This window comes from Cotesia glomerata, linkage group LG2 (assembly GCF_020080835.1).
Source record: "Cotesia glomerata isolate CgM1 linkage group LG2, MPM_Cglom_v2.3, whole genome shotgun sequence".
In the NCBI taxonomy this organism is placed as follows: domain Eukaryota; kingdom Metazoa; phylum Arthropoda; class Insecta; order Hymenoptera; family Braconidae; genus Cotesia; species Cotesia glomerata.
In genome coordinates, this window is record NC_058159.1 from 2,490,098 (window position 1) to 2,511,706 (window position 21,609).

The window sequence follows — 21,609 nt, forward strand, 5'->3', positions numbered from 1 at the left end:
TAATTAATTTTCTTGAATTTTACTTAATTAATTAATTTATGTGAATTTTTAGTCTTTAATAATTTTTAATAAAAAAGAAAAATCTTTAAAAGTCAGCAGTTTCCTTAAAAAAAATCCAAAAACTCCAAAAAATTAATCATCAGTAGATTGATCGTGTATTGTACGATGATTTGAAATTAAAAATTTTAAGTCTGACGATAAAATTTTTAATTTTTTGTCATCTGTTAAAAAAAATATTTGTGCTAAAAAAACATTCTTATCTTCACAGCTACACAATTGTATGGATAGATCAGTGTACTTGCATGCTATCTGTTCAAAAAATATGTATAGCGATTTCATATCCATACCTATGTATAAATATATCTATATCTATAACTATAGAACAACATATAGTGTAGTTATAAATATAAGTATAAATATAAACAAAGAGCGAGCAGCTCGATACTAGTTAGTAGGTTAAAAAAAAATTACAATCGATAAAATAAAGTGATTTGTTCAACAGGTTTCGATGTTTAGTCTTTTGATCGAAGAAAATGAAAACCTCAAAGTACTGAGGTCGTTGAGAACTCTCAGGGCATTGAGGCCACTCAGGGCAATCTCAAGATGGCAAGGCATGAGGGTAAGATCTATTAAAAGCATCTTCTCTTAATTACTTTTTTATAGATAAACGAGTGTATTAAGTATAAATAAATAAACTTGTTTTCTTAGAGATTTATTGGCTAAAACACTTTACCGGCTGTAAATTCAAGGGTCATAAGTACTGACAATTATTGTGTAGAGAGTTTTACTACACCGATTTTTATTTATCTATAATATCTATAATAGCTCAGTTTGTTCCTGGCATGAATGGCCGGTGATTTATTGAATTTTTCTACGCGCTATTGTCGAAAATAATTTATGATGAAATTATTTGTTAGATCATTAATCTATAACTAGCAACCTTGCAGTCAGTGTGTGACTGCCGTGACTTGTGAACTATAAATAAATAAAATTTTGCTTTATTAAATAATGACTTTTGTTAAATTGCATTGTACTTTCTTAAATATTGACAATTTTAAAGATATAAGCTCATCCTGATGTTACACTCATCAAGAGCTTTCATTTGAGTACTCACATGCATTTTTATATATTTTTCATGTATTCATATATATAAATATATAAAATATATGAAAAATTGATGTGGGTACTCAAATGAAAGGTCTTGATGAGTGTAATGACGGAGTGAGCTTATATCTTTAAAAATGTCAATAATTAAAAAATGACCTTGTATCTCGTGAACTATTGACATTTTTAAAGATATAAGCTTATCCCGATGTTACATTTATCAAAAGCTTTTATTTGAGTACCCACATGCATTTTGATATATTTTTCATGTATTCATATATATAAATATATAAAATATATGAAAAATTGATGTGGGTACTCAAATGAAAGGTCTTGATGAGTGTAATGTCGGAGTGAGCTTATATCTTTAAAAATGTCAATAATTAAGAAATGACCTTGTATCTCGTGAACTATTGACATTTTTAAAGATATAAGCTTATCCCGATGTTATATTTATCAAAAGCTTTTATTTGAGTACCCACATGCATTTTGATATATTTTTCATATATTCATATATATAAATATATAAAATATATGAAAAATTGATGTGGGTACTCAAACGAAAGGTCTCGATGAGTGTAACATCGGGATGAGCTTATATCTTTAAAAATGTCAATAGTTCACAAGATAAAAGGTCATTTGTTAACTATGTATCTAGAGATAGAGCATTTTTGAATGCAGCCTAAATACTTATCATAATAAATTGACTATTGTCGAGAATGGTAAGCGAGAAACCTTGAAAAGGCACAAATTCAAATCAAGACCTTTGCATTGACACTAAATTTCATTAAAAAAACCGATTTTATCATATGACTATCCTGGACACAAAATTTTTCTTATTCTCTTAATAATATAGATAATTAAAAAAATTTAATGTATTAATTAAAAATCACATTTTAGTGGTAGTTTGTAATTTAAATTTAAAAAGTTTGAAGAAATATTTTGATACTTTTTAATAACTACCATTGTACTTTTTAAATTAATTTCTTTCTATCATAAAGCATTGAGCTTACTGTGAATTTATTGGAAGATATTTATGATGGATAATAATAAAATTGATTGAAATGAAATCGAATGAAAGTCGTCGATATGAAAAAATTTATTTATTTATTATTTGAATTAAATGGATTGATTTTTAAGCATTGATAAATATATGAATAAGCGACAAATCAATTGAAATTACAGATTGTAGTGAACGCGTTGATGTACGCCATACCTAGTATTTTCAACGTGCTCCTCGTCTGTCTCGTGTTTTGGCTCATTTTTTCTATAATGGGAGTTCAATTTTTCGGAGGAAAGTTCTTCAAATGTCTAGACGAGAGCGGCGAATTGCTAGACATTTCGGTGAGTAAAGTACCAAAAAAAAGAAATAAATGTTAAAAAAATAAAAAAAGAATGTAAACTCTCTTGTAAGTTATTTTTAAAGCTCTCTTGAACAAGTCGTTGCAGATAAACCTCCTTAATCCATAGTCTAGAGTATTTTAGAATTTCGAGGGATTTTTCTTAAAGTGATTCCGTGTCTCTCTGTTGATATAGATAGTAAACACGAAGAACGATTGCCTGAATCTAAATTACACTTGGGAGAACAGCAAGATAACATTCGATCACGTTGGTGTTGCTTATCTGGCGTTGTTCCAAGTCGCGACCTTCGAGGGCTGGATGGAAGTAATGGAAGACGCGGTTGATGCAAGGGGCGTTGACCTTCAACCTCAAAGGGAAGCTAATCTATGGGCTTACGTATACTTTGTTATTTTCATCGTATGCGGCTCATTCTTTACTCTTAATCTATTCATCGGAGTTATCATTGATAATTTTAATATGCTTAAAAAAAAGGTACGTCAAATTATCAATTGCAATTCATTTTTCTTCTAAATTAAATTCACACTTTACAATTAAAAATAAGCCCTGAAAATTATTAAAAATGTCCCAAAAAATAATTGCATTATTTCGACTTTAATTTTTATGAAAACTATTTAAAATTGAACGAATTAAAAACTCCTTCAACAGGTTTTCGTTTTAATTCATTCTCAAAATAATTTGATTACAAAAAATTAACCCGTTTTATTTTTCATTGACTTATACCCAGTTAGAATAAAAAAGAAAAGAGATTTTAGGTAATTTTTTGATTGATTAATCTAAAAATTAATATACATATATCAGTCACATTTTACTTTATTAATAAGTGCTTTTTTTGCCGAATAATAATTTTTCTAGTTCTTGTAATAGATATTCGAAAGATCCTTTAAAAAAATGTGTCACGATGAGTACGATATCTCAATTTGATTAAGGAGATCCAAGTATCCTGCTAGTGTAAAGAATGTCTATAAAAAAATAATACGTAGAAATACTTTTGTTATGCATCTTAAAATTAATTAATAACATTTTTGAGGAAATTTCCGAAACATTTACTCATTAAATAATTATTAACATTCAATTGACTAATAAAAAATATAGCACTCTGAATTACCGGTATACACTTGACAACACCGCAAGAGTTCCCTAACCTTCAAATTTATTTATGTTTACTGTCTAACTAAAATTACTAAGATCTTCTAGCTTTTAAAAAACCGCGGTTACTTATGCGCCGAGTAACTGCGCAAGCGGTGTTGCCAAGTCAAATACAAGACTTTAAAAAACGCAAGTTCCGAGTGATTTTTCATAAAAAATATAAAATTCCTCCGTAATACGTTCAGAAAGCTACTTTTTTATTGTTTTAATCGAAAGCTTATCATTTTTTCAATCAAATTCAATGAAAATAAAATTTTTTTTAAATCGTTAATTGCATTAAATTCTTAACCAAATACACGGCTGGTGGAATTTCCATTTACTTACATGTAAAAATTACAATTTTCAAACCTAATTATTTGATTAAATATCCCGGAACCCTACTGTTTTTTAATTTTTTTATTAATTATTAGGCTATGTAGATTGAATTTACAAATTTTCGGGAAGTTTTAAAAATTTTACTTTGCGTGGATCTCCTTAATAAATATTCAACAATTAAAAAGTAGCAAAATTTTGAACCAACAAAAAATTCCGACTTAAAATTCAAAAATACAAAAAAATTTCGTAATATCAGACATTATCTAAAGATTAATCAAAAGAATTATCTAAAGATTTGTTCTTAATAAAATGAAGGGTTCATAAAAAACTTTTCTTTTTTCGATGAAAACTACACGCTTGAATTGTTCATAAAAATATCAAATATATACCAGAATTATTATATTTCAATTTCACTTTTCTCTACATCATATTTCAACGAGCAAAAAGCGCTCCGGTCCCATCCTAAAGCCGGATTAATTCATAATCAACAACAGCATCAAATTATTACAATAAATATTCATTAGCCATGATAATCAGTGATTAAAACTAAATATGTAGTACAAATACCGAGAATATTAAACTCAAATAAACCGTGAAAAGTGATGATGATGACTTGAACTCCCAAATCCATATTCATGAATCTAGTATCCAATTGGAAGTATTAATAAATCAATTTCCAATTTAAAGTCATCAGTAGAATGAGTATTAATTTTGTCAGAGCACTAATTCAACGTATTTAATATCCTGAGGGAAGTATGTCCTCTTTGCTTCATTTATTTGGCATGTTTTCAAAGCTATTTTACGATTCTTGGATAAATTCGATTTAACTTGGCCGCTGTTTGCTCTATTTGGTTACATTCAATAGAATTCTTTATTCTTCTGAAACGAACCGAAATTTAATATCGACTAAAACGAGTTTAAAGTAATAGAACCTAAAACCCGATGAATTTAAAATGGTGACGGTGAAAAGATTCAACAAGTAAATGATTATTTAAACTTTTAAGCCCTTTAGTTTAATATAAACCCATTAAATTGCGGACTTTCAAATTCTTTGTCAATTATTCACAAGGGCTTGAGGTCTGGGCTACAGCTTCCCAGATAGCAAAATGACGTATTAAGTTATTCCGAACGAGCTCAGATTTCTGATTTGGACGTCAGAGTCTACGTCTAAAAGACGTCTTTAAGACCTTCTGAAGAGGTCGAATGTGCCGCTTATTGTAGACTTTAAGAACTCATCAAAACGAGCTCTTTTTTCTGAACTCGCACAAATGAATGATTTTTTATCTCTATACGCTATTATAATGATAACAATAATAAAAACACAACAAAAATAATATTAATAATAATAATAATAATAAAAGTAAATTATGAAAAATATTTCAGAGTCTCATGAAGCACCGATGCTGATTTCGAATGTTTATTATTTTAGTTAGACCCAATATTGTCGGTTTAAAGGAAGAAAGTGAAAATCGCAATTGCTGTAACTAAGATTCGAACCCGAGTCGCGCGCGTGCTAGATCGATACCTAACCCCCTACGCTGTTCAAACGATATGTCGTTACACATCTCATTATTCTTATAAGCTAAGTTTATATAGTGATGAAATGTTGCGATCATTGTCTATATTATTTATTCTATTTGATACTGTGTATCGATAGAGAAAAAGTAACTTTTACGAATATTTATATACTAAAAAATATTCAAAAGTCTACCTGTAATATTTTTTTGAATAGTCTATATAAATTTTGTTTACTTTTCACAATATAAAATCTAATAGATAAATTAATGAATATTAAAAATTTAACAATAATTAATAAGTATATAGTTATAAGATATCGTTAAATTCGAATAAAATGTTTAAAATTAATACATGCAAAGTACTCCTTAAATGTAAAAAGTTCACATAATTTTTTCAGATTAGAATCCAATTTTATTATTTTATCTAAATTAGTTTGATTACGAACCAGATTTTAACATTATTGCCTATTACTTCATAATATAATTTAAAATTTTTAAAAAATTTAATTAACCTGGATTAAGAGAAATGAGTTAACCTATGCCAAGTGTATATCTATATATTAATCTATTCAAATTGTTTTAAATCATTTAATTCAAATTATTTTTAATCATTTTCAATTTAATTTCTCAATCAGGAAAGTAATAAATGAAAAATGAATAAGATTTTGACAGCTTTATATTAAAAAGAAATTTGTGTTTTTGTTTATAATGTCTATAAGCTCATTATACGCAACTCAAAAAGAAGTCCAAAAAAGGGACTCAGTTAGATGTCAGAAAATTGACTCCAAACTTATGATTTCATTAAGAGCTCTTAGTTCTGACCTCGTAAAAAAGAGCTCCTTAAGACGTCACATTAGGACTTCTATAAGAAGTTTTTTAAAAGACTTCATACTGAAATATTTCTGACTTGGATGCTGACTGGGTTGCTGTTAGCTAATTCGATTGTTATCACACTGAGTATTTATCACACCTCCACTGTGTATATATTTATAAAAAAATAAAAACAAAATATGTCTAAAGTCTTTAAAGAGTTTTCGCAGATATGTTGTCTGAATAATAGATCAAAAGTGTTTGTTTGAAGTAGGTTTATTGTTTTTTATCTGACAGTAAAAGGAGTTTATTACACGGTAGCATACATGCCCCCAAATTACCCAATAAATGTTAAAATTTATTATTATAACGTTGTTTTGTAATCTTTATGTTTATAGTACGAAGGTGGCGTGCTAGAAATGTTTCTGACCGAAAGTCAGAAGCACTACTACACAGCCATGAAAAAACTAGGCCGTAAAAAGCCTCAAAAAGTAATAAAACGTCCGATGAATCAATTCCTCGCCATGTTCTACGACTTGTCCAACTCCAGGAGGTAATAAAATTCAAAAGATAGTTGATTACTTATTACTTTTATTTGTGTTTGTTTAGAGAACCGTCTATACGTCTATACGTCTATTCTGACTTTTTTAGAGAGCATAATTGTGCTGTTAAATTTAATTGAAAAACAGAATCACTGGGAAAAACACAACATAGATGCATTTTAAATAAATTATTATGATTAAATTGAAAATTTAATTTTTTTAATTTTATTCTAAACTTACTGTAGTATTTTTTTTTATATTATTAATTTTAAAAAATTATTTAGTAAATTTGATTATAATTCAAACATTTTTAATATATGTTTAGATCAACGATTTTGCATCGAAAATAATTTACAATAAAAAGTAAACAAGTATTTTTACGGGTATAAAAAGAGAATAAAAAATTCTAAACGCCATCTATCAGAATTTTCAGGAAATAATTATTGAGACTTTTTGCACGAGTTGGTAGGGAAGATTTCTATTTATTAAAACGCCATATTTGTATTGATTATTTTGGCGATAATCTTCAATTCATTAACAGTAAAAATACGAGAAAAAATTGTAAAAAAGTTTGGAAAATCCAAAATTGCACGCCTCATAAACTCATTTTCCATAATAAAATTAATTAAAATAAAATACAAATACTTTTAAATCTTTCGCGCCATTGTCCACCCAGAAAAAAAAGCTACTGCGCATGTATTGTAAACGAACCTTATTTACATAGATATAGATATACAAACGATTAGTGGATTTTTAGTTTATTGCTAATTATAAATAAACTACATTGAATTAAACCGTGATCTTCGAAAGGACTTAGTTTTAAATCATACTGAAGCGTATAAAAAATAAATGGACTTGATCAGTTAAGTTTTTCAGCAGTTATCGTGACCACGCCAGTTTTCATACATACATTTGCCAGCCGTACGTCCACGGAATAATTTTTTTAAACATTTTTTTTGTTTATTTAAAAAGCAAAATGTCATAAGTGTTGAAACTAATGTTTTTCCATTATATTTATGTGTAAATATTGTCCTACAAGTGCGATAGAAAATAAATAGAGACAATTTTAGTTCAAGAAATCGCTTGATTTTTGTAAGGCGAGTGTAGAGCACAACCTCATCCGCTTCGCTTATGAGGCGTGCAATATTTGATTAGTCGTTTTCAAACTCTAATTTTGAATTAAAATTCTATCTAAAAAAATAAAAATTTCTAAAAGAACTTTAAAAAAAAATTACATTCCCTTTAAAAAAATTATCTTACAATTTTTTTTATATCTTCAATATTTAACCAAAAAATTCAAATTTTCCCAAAAAATCATAACCAACATTGTGAATAAAAATAAAATTGATACTTTTTACCAATAAAATAAGCCGATAAAATTCTATTTAAATAATAAAAGTCAAAAAAATTTCTAAAAGTACTTTTTTAAAAAAATAAAATTACATTCCCTTTAAAAAAATTATCTTACAATTTTTTTTATATCTTTAATAATTAACCAAAAAATTCAAATTTTTCCAAAAAATCATAATTAACATTGAGAATAAAAATAAAATTGATACTTTTTATCAATAAAATAAGCCGATGAATTTTTTAATTTTCCCAGTGGTGTTTTTATTGCTCGCCATAAAACCGCTCTAACGCGAGTCGAAAAAATAAAAACAAAAACTAATACCTAATTTATGTACACAGGTTTGAAATAGCAATATTCGTACTGATATTTTTGAATATGCTGACGATGGGTATCGAACATTACAACCAGCCGCACCCGGTGTTCTTTATTTTGGAAGTGTCGAACGCATTTTTTACGACAGTGTTTGGGCTGGAAGCTATCGTTAAAATAATAGGTCTGCGGTACCACTACTTCACGGTGCCATGGAACCTGTTCGACTTTATACTGGTGCTGGCGTCGATCCTCGGAATCCTCATGGAGGACATAATGATAGACTTTCCCGTGTCACCGACGCTCCTGCGGGTCGTGAGGGTGTTCAGAATCGGAAGGATACTGCGGCTTATCAAGGCTGCCAAGGGTATTCGGAAACTGCTGTTTGCGCTGGTCGTTAGTTTACCGGCGCTGTTTAACATCGGTGCTTTGCTCGCACTTATTACGTTTATTTATGCAATTATCGGCATGTCGGTCTTTGGACACGTTCGCAAGCAGGGTGCTCTCGATGACATGGTTAGTATAATTTATTTATCGATTTATTCTCTTAATCATTTTAATTGCGCATCTCAAAGCTCATTCCCCTAAAAATTTATTATATCGCCGTTAAATTATTTCAATGTCAGGATAATGTAATGCCATTAATTATGTTGACATTCAATGCGATAGAGAGCCCGATTTCACTCGCGGAAATTCAACTATTGACAGCTCAGTGATAAATTAAGGGAGAAAAACGGAAAAATTCTTACTCAAGATGTCACTTTAGAGAGTTGATAAAAAAATATTTATGCTTTTTCATTTATTTTTTGAAAGTTAATTTAAGGATTATTTTCTGCTGAATTTATATCCAAATTTTTTTTTGGAGAAAAATTCCGAATTTATACACGGAGAAAGTTAAATAGTAAAAATTATTATCATTGCAGAAATTTTTTAATTTACCTCGACAAAAATTAATACTGTAGTTTAAGGAGATCCAAACACCCTGCTAGTGTAAAGAATGTCTATAAAAAAATAATACGTAGAAATACTTTTGTTAAGCATATTAAAATTAATTTTTAAATTAATTAATAACATTTTTGTAAAAATTTCCGAAAAACTTACTCATTAAATAATTATTAACATTTAATTGACTAATAAAAAATATAGCACTCTGAACTGCCGGTATACACTTGACAACACCGCAAGAGTTCCCTGACCTTCAAATTTATTTATGTTTACTGTCTAACTAAAATTACTAAGATCTTCTAGCATTTAAAAAACCGCGGTTACTTATGCGCCGAGTAACTGCGCAAGCGGTGTTGCCAAGTCAAATACAAGACTTTAAAAAACGCAAGTTCCGAGTGATTTTTCATAAAAAATATAAAATATCTCCGTAATACGTTCGGAAAGCTACTTTTTTATTGTTTTAATCGAAAGCTTATTATTTTTTCAATCAAATTCAATGAAAATAAAATTTTTTTTAAATCGTTAATTGCATTAAATTCTTAATTAAATACACGGCTGGTGGAATTTCCATTTACCTACTGGTAAAAATTACAATTTTTAAACCTAATTATTTGATTTAATATCCCGGAAACCTACTATTTTTTAATTTTTTTATTAATTATTAGGCTATGTAGATTGAATTTACAATTTTTTAGGAAGTTTTAAAAATTTGACTACTTCGCGTGGATCTCCTTAAAGAGATCCAAGTACCTTCTTAGTGTAATGAATGTCTATAAAAAAATAATACGTAGAAATACTTTTGTTATGCATCGTAAAAATAATTTTTAAATTAATTAATAACATTTTTGAGGAAATTTTCGAAAAATTTACTCATTAAATAATTATTAACATTTAATTGAATAATAAAAAATATAGCACTCTGAAGTGCCGGTATACACTTGACAACACCGCAACAGTTCCCTGACCTTCAAATTTATTTATGTTTACTGTCTAACTAAAATTACTAAGATCTTCTAGCATTTAAAAAACCGCGGTTACTTATGCGCCGAGTAACTGCGCAAGCGGTGTTGCCAAGTCAAATACAAGACTTTAAAGAACGCAAGTTCCGAGTGATTTTTCATAAAAAATATAAAATATCTCCGTAATACGTTCGGAAAGCTACTTTTTTATTGTTTTAATCGAAAGCTTATTATTTTTTCAATCAAATTCAATGAAAATAAAATTTTTTTTAAATCGTTAATTGCATTAATTTCTTAACCAAATACACGGCTGGTGGAGTTTTCATTTACCTACATGTAAAAATTACAATTGTTAAACCTAATTATTCGATTAAATATCCCGGAAACTTACTGTTTTTTAATTTTTTTATTAATTATTATTAGGCTACGTAGATTGAATTCACAAATTTTCAGGAAGTTTTAAAAATTTGATTACTTCGTGTGGATCTCCTTAATAATTTTTCAACAATTAAAAAGTTGTGAATAACAAAATTTCGAACCAATTAAAAATTTCAAATAATTTTTTCTAAAAAAAATTTAACACTACTAGTAACATAAAAGAATTATAATTTATTAATATAAAAATGAAATAATTTATAAACTATTCTACGACTGATAAAAAAAAATTATTCATTTAATATTAGATATAAAATTTCTAGATGAAATTTAATTATCTCTGCGGGAACAGAAATAATAAAGTCATGAATTAATATTAAATGGTTTAGAAACATATTCAACTATTAACGGCATTAGAGGAAGAATTGCATTAGCAGTGTATTTAAAATTACTCTATAACAATGACCTTAATACAATTGGTTAGCATTATGCAAACAGCGGGAGTATCCAAAAGAACAAGTATAAACTTTAATGCGAGTATTAACTGAAAGCCGGGCTAGAGCATGGAGGTGTGCAATATTTAATAAAAAGTTGGATAGAAATGAACAAACTGAAACTAAAAAGCTAAAAAAAACTAAAAGGTGAACTTCGAGACCTTTGGTCGGAGCATGCAGCTGTTGTTTCGCTTGATGACGTCGGCAGGATGGAACGACGTCCTGGAGTCTCTGATGGTTCAACCGCCGTTGTGTGACCCTACCCCAACCGCCCGGCAGTTGAACGGAGACTGCGGGTTACCCCTCCTAGCCATTACGTACTTCACGTCCTTCATCATCATCAGCTACATGATAGTCATCAACATGTACATCGCTATTATCCTGGAAAACTTTAACCAGGCGCACCAAGAAGAAGAGATCGGCATTGTCGAGGATGATCTTGAGATGTTTTACATCAGATGGTCAAAGTAATTTGCACTTTTTAATTAATTATTTAAAAGTTCACTCAGAGAAATCTGATATTTCACTGATAGAAGGATTTATTAACTATTAATAATTTAATTTATTTTAAGACAATTATTTAGTTTATTAAATTTTAATAAACATTTTTTTACATTCAATAAATATTTATTAATAGTTAACAAATATTTATTAACAGTTAATAAATATGGCTGGCAATATCATGTAATATGAAGATTGTTTATAAACAAAAATTATCTTTATAAATTATTTGCATTAATTATTTTACATTATAATAATGTTTATTGTAAAATACCAAATTCTATCACAGCTCATAATTATATTTTATATTTTTAAATACTAAAAACGTTAATTTATTTAGTAAATTTAATTACAGTAAAGGCTCTTAAAAGTTACCCAGGTTGTCTTTCTTGCTCTTATTAGTGTTTTATGAGAAATTGAGACAGAACTACGGTAACTTTTAACAGCTTTCACTGTATAGAGTTATAAAAAGTTTGGAAAATCCAAAAGTGCACGCCTCATAACGCTCATTCATTTCTTAAGAAAAAAATTAATTGTGTAATTGATTAAAAAAAAAAAATTATAATTAAGTAATTTCTTACAGAGTATTTTTCATTTTTTTTTTAAATATCGGCGCCCTTTTTTCTTGTCATATGCGCACGCAGTCTAAAAAAATCTAGCTTGATCAAGTGGCGCCATAGTTTTCACGTGACAAATAAGAAAAGTTAATTTGGCTTTGTACGGTTGTATCGTAGTGAATTTTAATAAAAATTCAATTTAAAAAAAAAATACGTAAACTAGGCCACTGATATGAAATACGGACCCAGTTCATTGAATTCTTAAACTAATAAAAAAGGTCTGGTCTTGAAATATCAATTTGTTCGGGAGTAATCGTTGGTACATCCAAAATGGGGTGACATCCGGACGTCCACGTAAAATTTTTTTCAAAACGTTTTTTTTTTTTTTCAAAATAGCAACATGAAATTTTAGAAAGTAAAAGATGGTTTAATTTAAGTGTTTTTTCGGTGTACATCTACTTATATCATTGCATAAGTGTAATATGGTTGTGATAGAGTCATTTAAAGATCATAAAAAGGCCATTCGGCAGCCGAAATGGAAGTAGATTTCATGATGAATAATAAAAATACTACTAGGGTTACATACGAAAAAAAAAAAAAAATAAATTTCTGTCTGATTAAACAACAATGACGTCAAAACGAATGCAAAAGTAAAATTTCATTAAATCTGTCTGAGAAAGTAGGTGATTTTTGGCCTAGACTGATAATGAGGTACACAAATTAAAGCTTATTTAATAAGCTTTCAGATACCATTTATAGAATTTTGATAAGATATCGCGTTCAATTGTAATTGCACGAAAATACGGTAAAAGTGAAAATTTTTGCGATTTTTGAAAATTTTTGAATTGCTATTATTCCTAAACTATTTAATTTGGAGAAATAAATAAGTAGACAAATTGAAGCTTATTAAATAAGCTTTCAAATGCAATTTACAGAAATCCGATAGGATGTCGCGTTCCATTGTTATTGCACGGAAATACGGTAAAAGTGAAAATTTTTTTCGATTTTTAAAAATTTCTAATTGCTCTCATTTCTAAACTAATCGACAGATTTGGCTCATCTTAGAACTTAACCTCGGAAATCGTCCTAAGAATAAGTATGTTACGTTTTATTGAGATCCGTATAGAATTACGAGAGTTAGAGAAGAGACAATGCCGATTATATCGTATATATATATATATATATATATATATATATATATATATATATATATATATATATATATATATATATATATATATATATATAAATACATACATATATAAACTTTTAAACCATATGCATTTTCTGAATCCGCTTGACGAGCTGAGTCGAAATATAGCAAAATTTTTCAAAAGTTCCGTCATGAGGACCAATGCAATAGTTAGATTTCTATGAAATCTACTAAAAATTGCTTGACCTTGACAAATCGAGTATAAAGCACAACCTCACGCGCTTCGCGCTATGAGGTGTGCAAAAGTATTAAAAGAAAATTGCTGTTTTTGATTTTTATTTTAAATAAATATTTGTTAACAGTTAACAAATACTCATTAACCATTAATAAGGTAAAAGACTCAGTTATTGGCACTGGCTTAGTTGATTAATACTTGCAATTTTATTTTAATTAAAAAAATAAAATTGTTCTCAAAAAACTAATTATCTTAAAATTTATATTTATTAATTTGTTAGAGTCGATTTTTTTTATTTAATTAAAATAAATATTTAAATATTTATTAACAGTTAATAAATTGTATTTAATAAATTATTTATTAACTGTTAATAAATATCTGGATAATAAATAATTTATTGACTGTTAATAAATATCTATTAAATCCTATGAAATTAAAAAATCATTTATTAACAGTTAATAAAGTTTATTAAATATAAACAAATCCTTCTATCAGTGTACAAAAAAAGGTCTGATATGATTTTTTCGTATCTTCAATATTTACCTCAAAATTAAAATTTAAAAATTTTACTTATCAAAAGTCCGATATTTCAATCAAACCTTCTTAGTTTAGGTTTAAATTGATATTCTAGCTAAAAAGTGAGATGCGGAAAAATTGATAAGAACTTTTTTAAAAGAAAATTTAATTTTCTATAAAAAAGATCTCCTATCATATTTTTGTACATTCAATTTACCCAGAATTTAACTTTCAACTTTTCCGTAAAATTTAAAAATTGATCTGAGTGATTATAAACGAATTTCAGTATTTTTCTCTATTGATTTTTGATTGACATTCGATACCTAACCAACTGTACTAACTAATAATTGAACGATCAATAGATACGACCCTCATGCAACGCAATTCATCCGGTTTTCACAACTGAGCGACTTCATAGCGAGCTTAGACCCTCCGTTAGGAATTTCAAAGCCCAATGTCGTAGCATTGGTGAGCTTTAATCTTCCTATCGCCAAAGGAAACAAAATACACTGTCTGGACATCCTACACGCACTTGTCAAGCACGTCCTTGGACACGTCGAGGAGTCTGAAGACTTTAGAAAACTCCAGGAGCAAATGGACGTTAAGTTCAAGAAACAGTTCCCTACGAGGAAGGAGTTGGAGATCGTGTCGTCCACGAGGATCTGGAAGAGGCAGGACAAAGCTGCCAGACTTATTCAACGCACTTTCCGCGAATATATCACGTAAATATTCACTAATATTCATTTATTTCTTCCTTTTTACTCTTTTTGGGTGTCTAATGTTTCTGTAGTCTAATTATTGGATTTACTGTAATTTTGCAATATTTAACCCGCATTGAAGTCGTTTATAACTTTTCAATTATTTAATTAAAAATCAAACTTTTTATAAATTATCTAAAATAATAATTTATTCTGATAGTATAAAAAGTTTGATTTTTTATTTGATAAGATCTAATATACCTACGCATGAATTTCGTTCAGTAAAAAATTAATCCATGTTTCAGTTTCGAGTAGCGTACTCGAGCATGCCGCCATTCTGTTGAACTATTCCATTTCATCAAACATAACTTCAAATTTTTTATTAACAATACTTTTCGATTTTTTGTTTACGCAAATAAACGCAAAACATTTTTCAGCCAACGATTCATTCGATCAGTTCAAAAATTTTAACTATTATTTAGAGTTCTGCACTGTAAAAAATTTTTGGACCGGATAATTATTAAATAATTTTATTTTTTCAAAGTGAAATTCACTCTAAGGAGAATTTCATATCTATTATTTATAAAAAAAATTCCACGGAGTGAATTTTTAATTTTTTTTATTAAATAATAACAAAAAATATTTGTTTGTAAATTACAAAATCCTTAATTGGAAATTTTGAAATTTTATGTTGAAAATTTGTTAAGATTTTCTCAAAATTTTAATTTGTTAATTAATTGTAGTAATATTAAAGTAATTAATTTTAATAAATTAAACGTTGTAACAACCCGTGTAAAAAAAAATCGTCTTAAAATTTTCGTTTGTTTAATATCTTAAACGTGACACAAAACAAGACTTTTTTAAGACGCCAAAAAAAAAAAAAAAAAAAAAATTCCAAGAGCAGATTTTTAAAATTAGGTTCTCGAATTTATTACGAAAATTTATTTTTAGACATTTTTTAGACGATTTTGCGAGTTTTTAACCGCAACATTTTTAAATACGCTCTTTTCAAATTGAATTTTAAATTGTTGAAAAATTATTATCTGACAATTTTAAGACTTTTTTAAGACGCTCCATTTTAATATTCCGGAATTTTGTCGCTGTGAACTCATTTTAAAATAGTCTCTAAATTTTTTTTTAAGATTTTTTTAAAGAAACTTGCAAAATCATCTAAAAATTAATTTTCATAACAAATTCAAAAACCAAATTTAAAAAATCTGCTCTTGGAATTTTTTTTTCTTTGGCATCTTAAAAAAGTCTTGCTGTGTCACGTTTAAGATCTTAAACAAACGACAATTTTAAGACACTTTTGAGACGATTTTTTTTACACGAAAATAATTGATTATATTTTGTTTTTTACAATAAAATTTCTCAACAAGACTTAAGAAAAGATTATATTTATGAAAATTTGGTTCAATTTTTCATTCAAATTTTTATAAAAATTTACAATCTTAAGCTTGAGATAAATTTTTGAAGTATTTTAAAATAATTTGACACATAAAATTTTTTACATTAAAATAAAAATCACTCAGATTATTTAAAAATTCACTCCATTGAAAAAAAATCTAAATTAATTCCGCACGCGAGTGATAAAATTGAAAATTAACTCCCATATTTTTTACAGTGTAATATTTTTTTAATTTCCTAAAACAGTCCGTAAAAATAATGAAAATAAAATGATCCCATAAATAATAAATAGCAATTCAAATAAAACTTTTTTGAAGTGAACTATAGTTTGCAGTTGAATATCGCGTTAAAAATAATCCCGACCAATGAGCGTTGACGCGGAGTCCCGTTAGACACCCTAAAATTCAATGCCAATGATAATAACAATAATAATAATAAATAATGAATAATAATAATGATTATATATTGAAATAAAATCTAGAATGAAAAAAGAACGTGAAAGAATAGCACACGAGGTAGATTCGCAAACCCAAACATCGAGTCCGGGTGGCATGGGCAGCGAAGGCAGAGGCGGTGGGTGGGGTGGTAAGTTATCGGCCCTTCTCCACGTACACCGGGGAAGTAGGGCCAGTAGCCGCAAGTCCTCCAGGGCCAGCGACGCCAGCGATCTTAGCGAGCTAGGGACAGCATCGGCTTGGTTATTCCCAAATTTACCTTTGCTGCTTCTCTCCGGCGCCACCGGGACCCACGAGGACCTGCAGCCACCCTCCTTGACCGTGTCCCGTCCCTCGCCCACCATGGAACAGCCCTCGGCTACCTCCAGCTCCGGCTCCGACTCTCACGTTACTGTCAGGTACGATATCTTCTCCATCTTATCACAAAACTTGTTATTTTTTATTTAAATATTTATTTCACCTCACCCTCTTCTCAAAATTTACTGTATCGCACATTAATTTTAACTTGTACTTAACTTTATATAAATTTTAAAATTTTCATTTTATTTATTTACTGATATTTTTTCTTTCAATTTTAACCGAAGCCAGTTGATGCTATAGGTAAACAAGTATTAAAAAAAAACGAAGTACTGTTGACGGCTGTCGTTTATTCTTCACTCGATAACGATATTATAGATGTGACATCAACTTTTATACGTAGAAACTTTTTAGCGCGACTAGAATTTATTTTTCTCTAAGGCGACTGTTGGCTTTTTTGTAGTTTCAAAAATTATTTTATGGTTGCAATCGACTTTTATTTTACTTTACAGTTTTTTCATTATTTTAAGCTGTTATACGTGCACGAAAAAAAGTAAACCGTAATAAATAATAGTCGATTTATAATAAGTAATGATCAATTGGAAAAAATTATCATTTTAAACAGTAAAATCGTGATTTTAACAATCACTTTTCAATATTTATCATTTAAATGATTCACAGGAAAAAAAAAAAATTAAATTGAATCAACAGAAAAATTCTTAAACCAAGAAAATAATTTTTAAGAGTTTCATTATTTTGGATCAAAACGAAAAATTCTTGAATCAAGTAAAATTTACTTAAAACAAGAAAAATTTCTTAGTTTAAGAATTTTTCTACTCAAATCAAGAAGTTAAAATTCTTCAAAATTATTTACTTGATTCAAGTAAATTTTTTTTTCTGTGTAGGATTTATTATTTATATGGAAGAAAATACTATTTCAAACAGTAATATTTGCCATGTGAAAGTCGAAAATGTTAAAGTATAATAATTAAGAATTTTGACTTTGATATTTATCATTTTGTACCTAAAAAATGATCGCATGATAGGTAAAAAATATAAACTACAGCTATTAAATTTCTATACAAGCAACGTCAATATTTACAAAGTAAAATGGTAAATTTTAAACGCAACGCTAAAAATCAAACTATAATTATTGATTTGCTTGGACTGGTAAAATATATATTTTAAGAGTAGAATTTTTACTGTTTCAAATGTTAAATTCTCCGAGTGTGAGACCTTCCCTTTCTCCTTATAGTATAGACTATATATTGAAACGGCAATTTTTACAGTTTGAAACAGTAATTTTTTAAGATGAAAAAGTCGGTATTTACTATAGTGACAGTTACTAATCACATTTTCGATATTAAATTGTAAATTGTAGCTTTTACACTTTCTACATTAAGTTTTGTAATATTTACACTTGTGCCACCCCGATGTCCGCTGTACTGTTTGAAACTATAAAAATTAACCAGAATCCGAGTGAATTTTAAAGTTTACTTTTAAAAATTTTTTTGTGTTCAAATATAATTTTTTTCAAGTTCTAATATGAAAATTCGCTATTTTTTACTTGATATGACTTAACCAGATCATTTATAATTTTTTAATTAAAATTACCAAAAAAATCCGACAGGTGGCGCATAAGCGTTTAAATATCTCACTATAGAAAAGTTAAATTTAAATTCTCAAATAAAGATAATTTTTTTTAAGGTATCAAGTGATTTTATAAATTTTTTCATTTATACTATTTTAAATAAAGACAAAAAATATAAATCAACATGACATGTTTTAATTTGTATAATCTAAAACTCAAATAAAATATTTTTTATTTAAAAAATATGGCTAGATGTGATCAGACAAAACTTATACATAAAATTTATTTTTATAAAATTATAAACTAACTCTAAAAAAGTTAAAAATAGTAAACAAACCCCTAAAAACAAAAATAACAAAGTTTGGTTCCATTTACAAAGTAAATAAATTCTTCATAAACTTTAAACCCTAGAGGAAGTCACTTGGTATTAAAGTTTGGTAGGAAAGTGAGCCAGAGGTTGGCAAAATATTTAGTCTAACAAATTTAATTGCATATTAAATCTCGTCTGTTTATCGCCAGGCTAACAAACATTAAAACAACTTCTCGCTCGTATTTATCATTATCAAAACACCTGGTCGGACAAACAAACTAAAATTTAAGTTAAAAGCCACCAGTCGCCTTTCTTTCCGAGTTCTTAATCTGTATCTTCTGTAACTGCTTTTTGTATCTTAATCTAGCTTAGTCAAAAAATTGTTAATATTACTAACTGGCAATTAATTGGTAAATTCTTATGATTAATTAATTAATTAATTAATAATCGCTTAGTAATTTTTTTTGCCTAAGGATGACAATATTAGACTAGCCTAGAAAATTAATCAGTATTTAAAATATTTTTAAATTGTGTGATATAATTGGCTTTATTTCGACGATTAACATATCCTAAAATTATAGATCCTCTGGAGCGACACTTGGGCGGCAGGACGCGGTGGAATCGTATCCCGACGAGGACGTCCTGAGTCCACCGACCTCAAAACGGAGCTCAATAAGGCCGAGTGGGACCGCATTGTCGCTGAATATTCTTCAGCGTGACATAAAAGAAGCAATAACCCGTCGGTGTGGAAGCTTAAGGGGCAAAAGAAGTGTTCCTATCGTGGAACCAGCGCCACTGCGCATTCCCGACGCTAGCGACGTCAGTATTTTGGTAACAGAACCAAGTCCCGAGACCACAATACCGCCCGTAAGGCCGCCATTGCTTCGCCAGCAGTCCGAAGCAACGGTCGTCCATGTTCTTGTTCACCGCGAGAGTGAAGAGTATCAGGACGGTCATGACAACAGCTGATCTTAGTTTGATCAAACGTTCATAATAAAAATTAATATCTTTCCTCCATTGGTCGTTTTATGACCTCTAAGTAATTAATTAATTAATTAATTAATTAATTAATGATAATTTATTCCTTTATCAGACGCAAGTCTTCCGTGAAATGCAATACTAATATAAAAAATAGGCAATGATTTAATTTTTATTATGCATCTGTAGTCATGATCTATCTCTTGATCTCATCTTACCTCATTTCATTACCGATAATTATAATTATTAAAATTAATATTAATAATAAAAGTTAATCACGCCGATTAATCGGCAGTAGAAGCCTGAAGATGATGTACTGCCTCGTAAGTAGAAACAAGTAGAAACAAGCACGCGTATCAGATCGATTTACATTCGAAAATTCGCCATTTTGTTTTTAGAATTAGGATTAATAAATATTAATAATTAAAAATATTCGTCAGTATTTATTACTTTGGATGAATTTTTGAAACCTTTTCTATCGAAAAATAATTTAGAAATTGTCATTTCGATCTGATACGACCCACTTAGTTAATTAGATAAGTGTTTATTGTAATAAATGCGATAATTTATCAGAAAAACCGTCACACGGACAAAAATATTTGTAATATCAACTTTTCGTTGGATTTAATGTTATTAGACGCAGTTAGATCTTTGCTTTGGACGATTTTTCGTTTTATTCGCCCTACTGTATGCGAGAAGACTAGATCGAAGGCCATCTAGCGGTGATTTGAGAAACTATTGCTATTATTTGTGTTACTGACGATTGTGGTCGAGTTTTAGGGACAAATAATCTTACTTTTTGTCGTTTTAAAGTTAAATTGTTTGCTGACTATGCATCCGGAGGAAATAGAAGCGTTTTTATATTTAATTTTGGATTTTTTGAGAGGAAAAATATAGCAGGCATCTTACAATTATTGTTTTTGTAGATAAATTAAAAATAAAAAGCACAAGAAAATTTTGTATAATTTTTTACAGAATTTTTTCAAATTTCTATCCAATAAATATTTATTTTTGTTGTTATAAAAAAATGTCAGACGTCTGCTAAATTTTTTTTGTCAAAAATAATGAATTATAATTATTTCAATGGATGTTAAGATTTTAGTGGATAAAGTAAGTTTTATTCGGGATAATATTTTTATTATTCAAGTGTCCTGCCAGCTGGCAACTATTTTAAATTTAATATAATCCGACAATATTTTCTTTAAAATTTAAATTTCACTATTTAAATATTATATTGTTTGTTCTTTCGTATTTTCTGTTTAAACTTTCAACGCACTAAAACACAGTTGCGCAACATTATCTATCAAAAAGACTTAGTTATATACTTGGGGGAAAGTTTCTTTAGTATCCCTAAAGAGATTTTGGGTAAAGTTTGCCGAAACGGTGATCGATTGACAGCCGAATGGGAATTCTTAACCGGGATTACTAAACTTGGAAAATTTTTACTCTGCTTGCATAGTCAACTTTTTTTTTTTTTTTTTATTTAAACTTATATTAGCGAATTATTAAGTACGATAAAATTAATTAGTTTCATAAAATGACAATTTAAAACAACGAAATTTATTTATTATTATTGTTTATTTTCGTTCGACCGTCATTTTATGAAATTAATTAACTACGTGTAAGTCAATTAATCTTAATCCTGGGTCGAATAATAATTAACTTCTCAGATTATAAATAAT

At 28.3% G+C, this 21,609-nt stretch overlaps 1 protein-coding gene across 6 annotated transcripts in view; it reads left to right on the top strand.

Moving 5' to 3' along the window:
- The window catches only part of LOC123259157 (sodium channel protein 60E-like), an 89,478-nt gene extending 67,869 nt beyond the window's left edge, over positions 1-21,609 (top strand). For 4 of the 6 annotated variants that reach the window (XM_044719434.1, XM_044719435.1, XM_044719436.1 and 1 more), the window contains exons 13-21: positions 503-619; positions 2,290-2,448; positions 2,641-2,937; positions 6,653-6,807; positions 8,486-8,972; positions 11,377-11,696; positions 14,554-14,913; positions 16,778-17,149; positions 19,531-21,609. In XM_044719434.1, coding sequence (XP_044575369.1) covers positions 503-619; positions 2,290-2,448; positions 2,641-2,937; positions 6,653-6,807; positions 8,486-8,972; positions 11,377-11,696; positions 14,554-14,913; positions 16,778-17,149; positions 19,531-19,918 — 2,655 coding nt within the window. In that variant the 3' untranslated portion in view covers positions 19,919-21,609. Of the gene's footprint in view, positions 1-502; positions 620-2,289; positions 2,449-2,640; positions 2,938-6,652; positions 6,808-8,485; positions 8,973-11,376; positions 11,697-14,553; positions 14,914-16,777; positions 17,150-17,335; positions 17,352-19,530 lie in introns of all 6 variants that reach the window. The other 2 variants (XM_044719437.1, XM_044719438.1) reach the window with 2 other exon arrangements.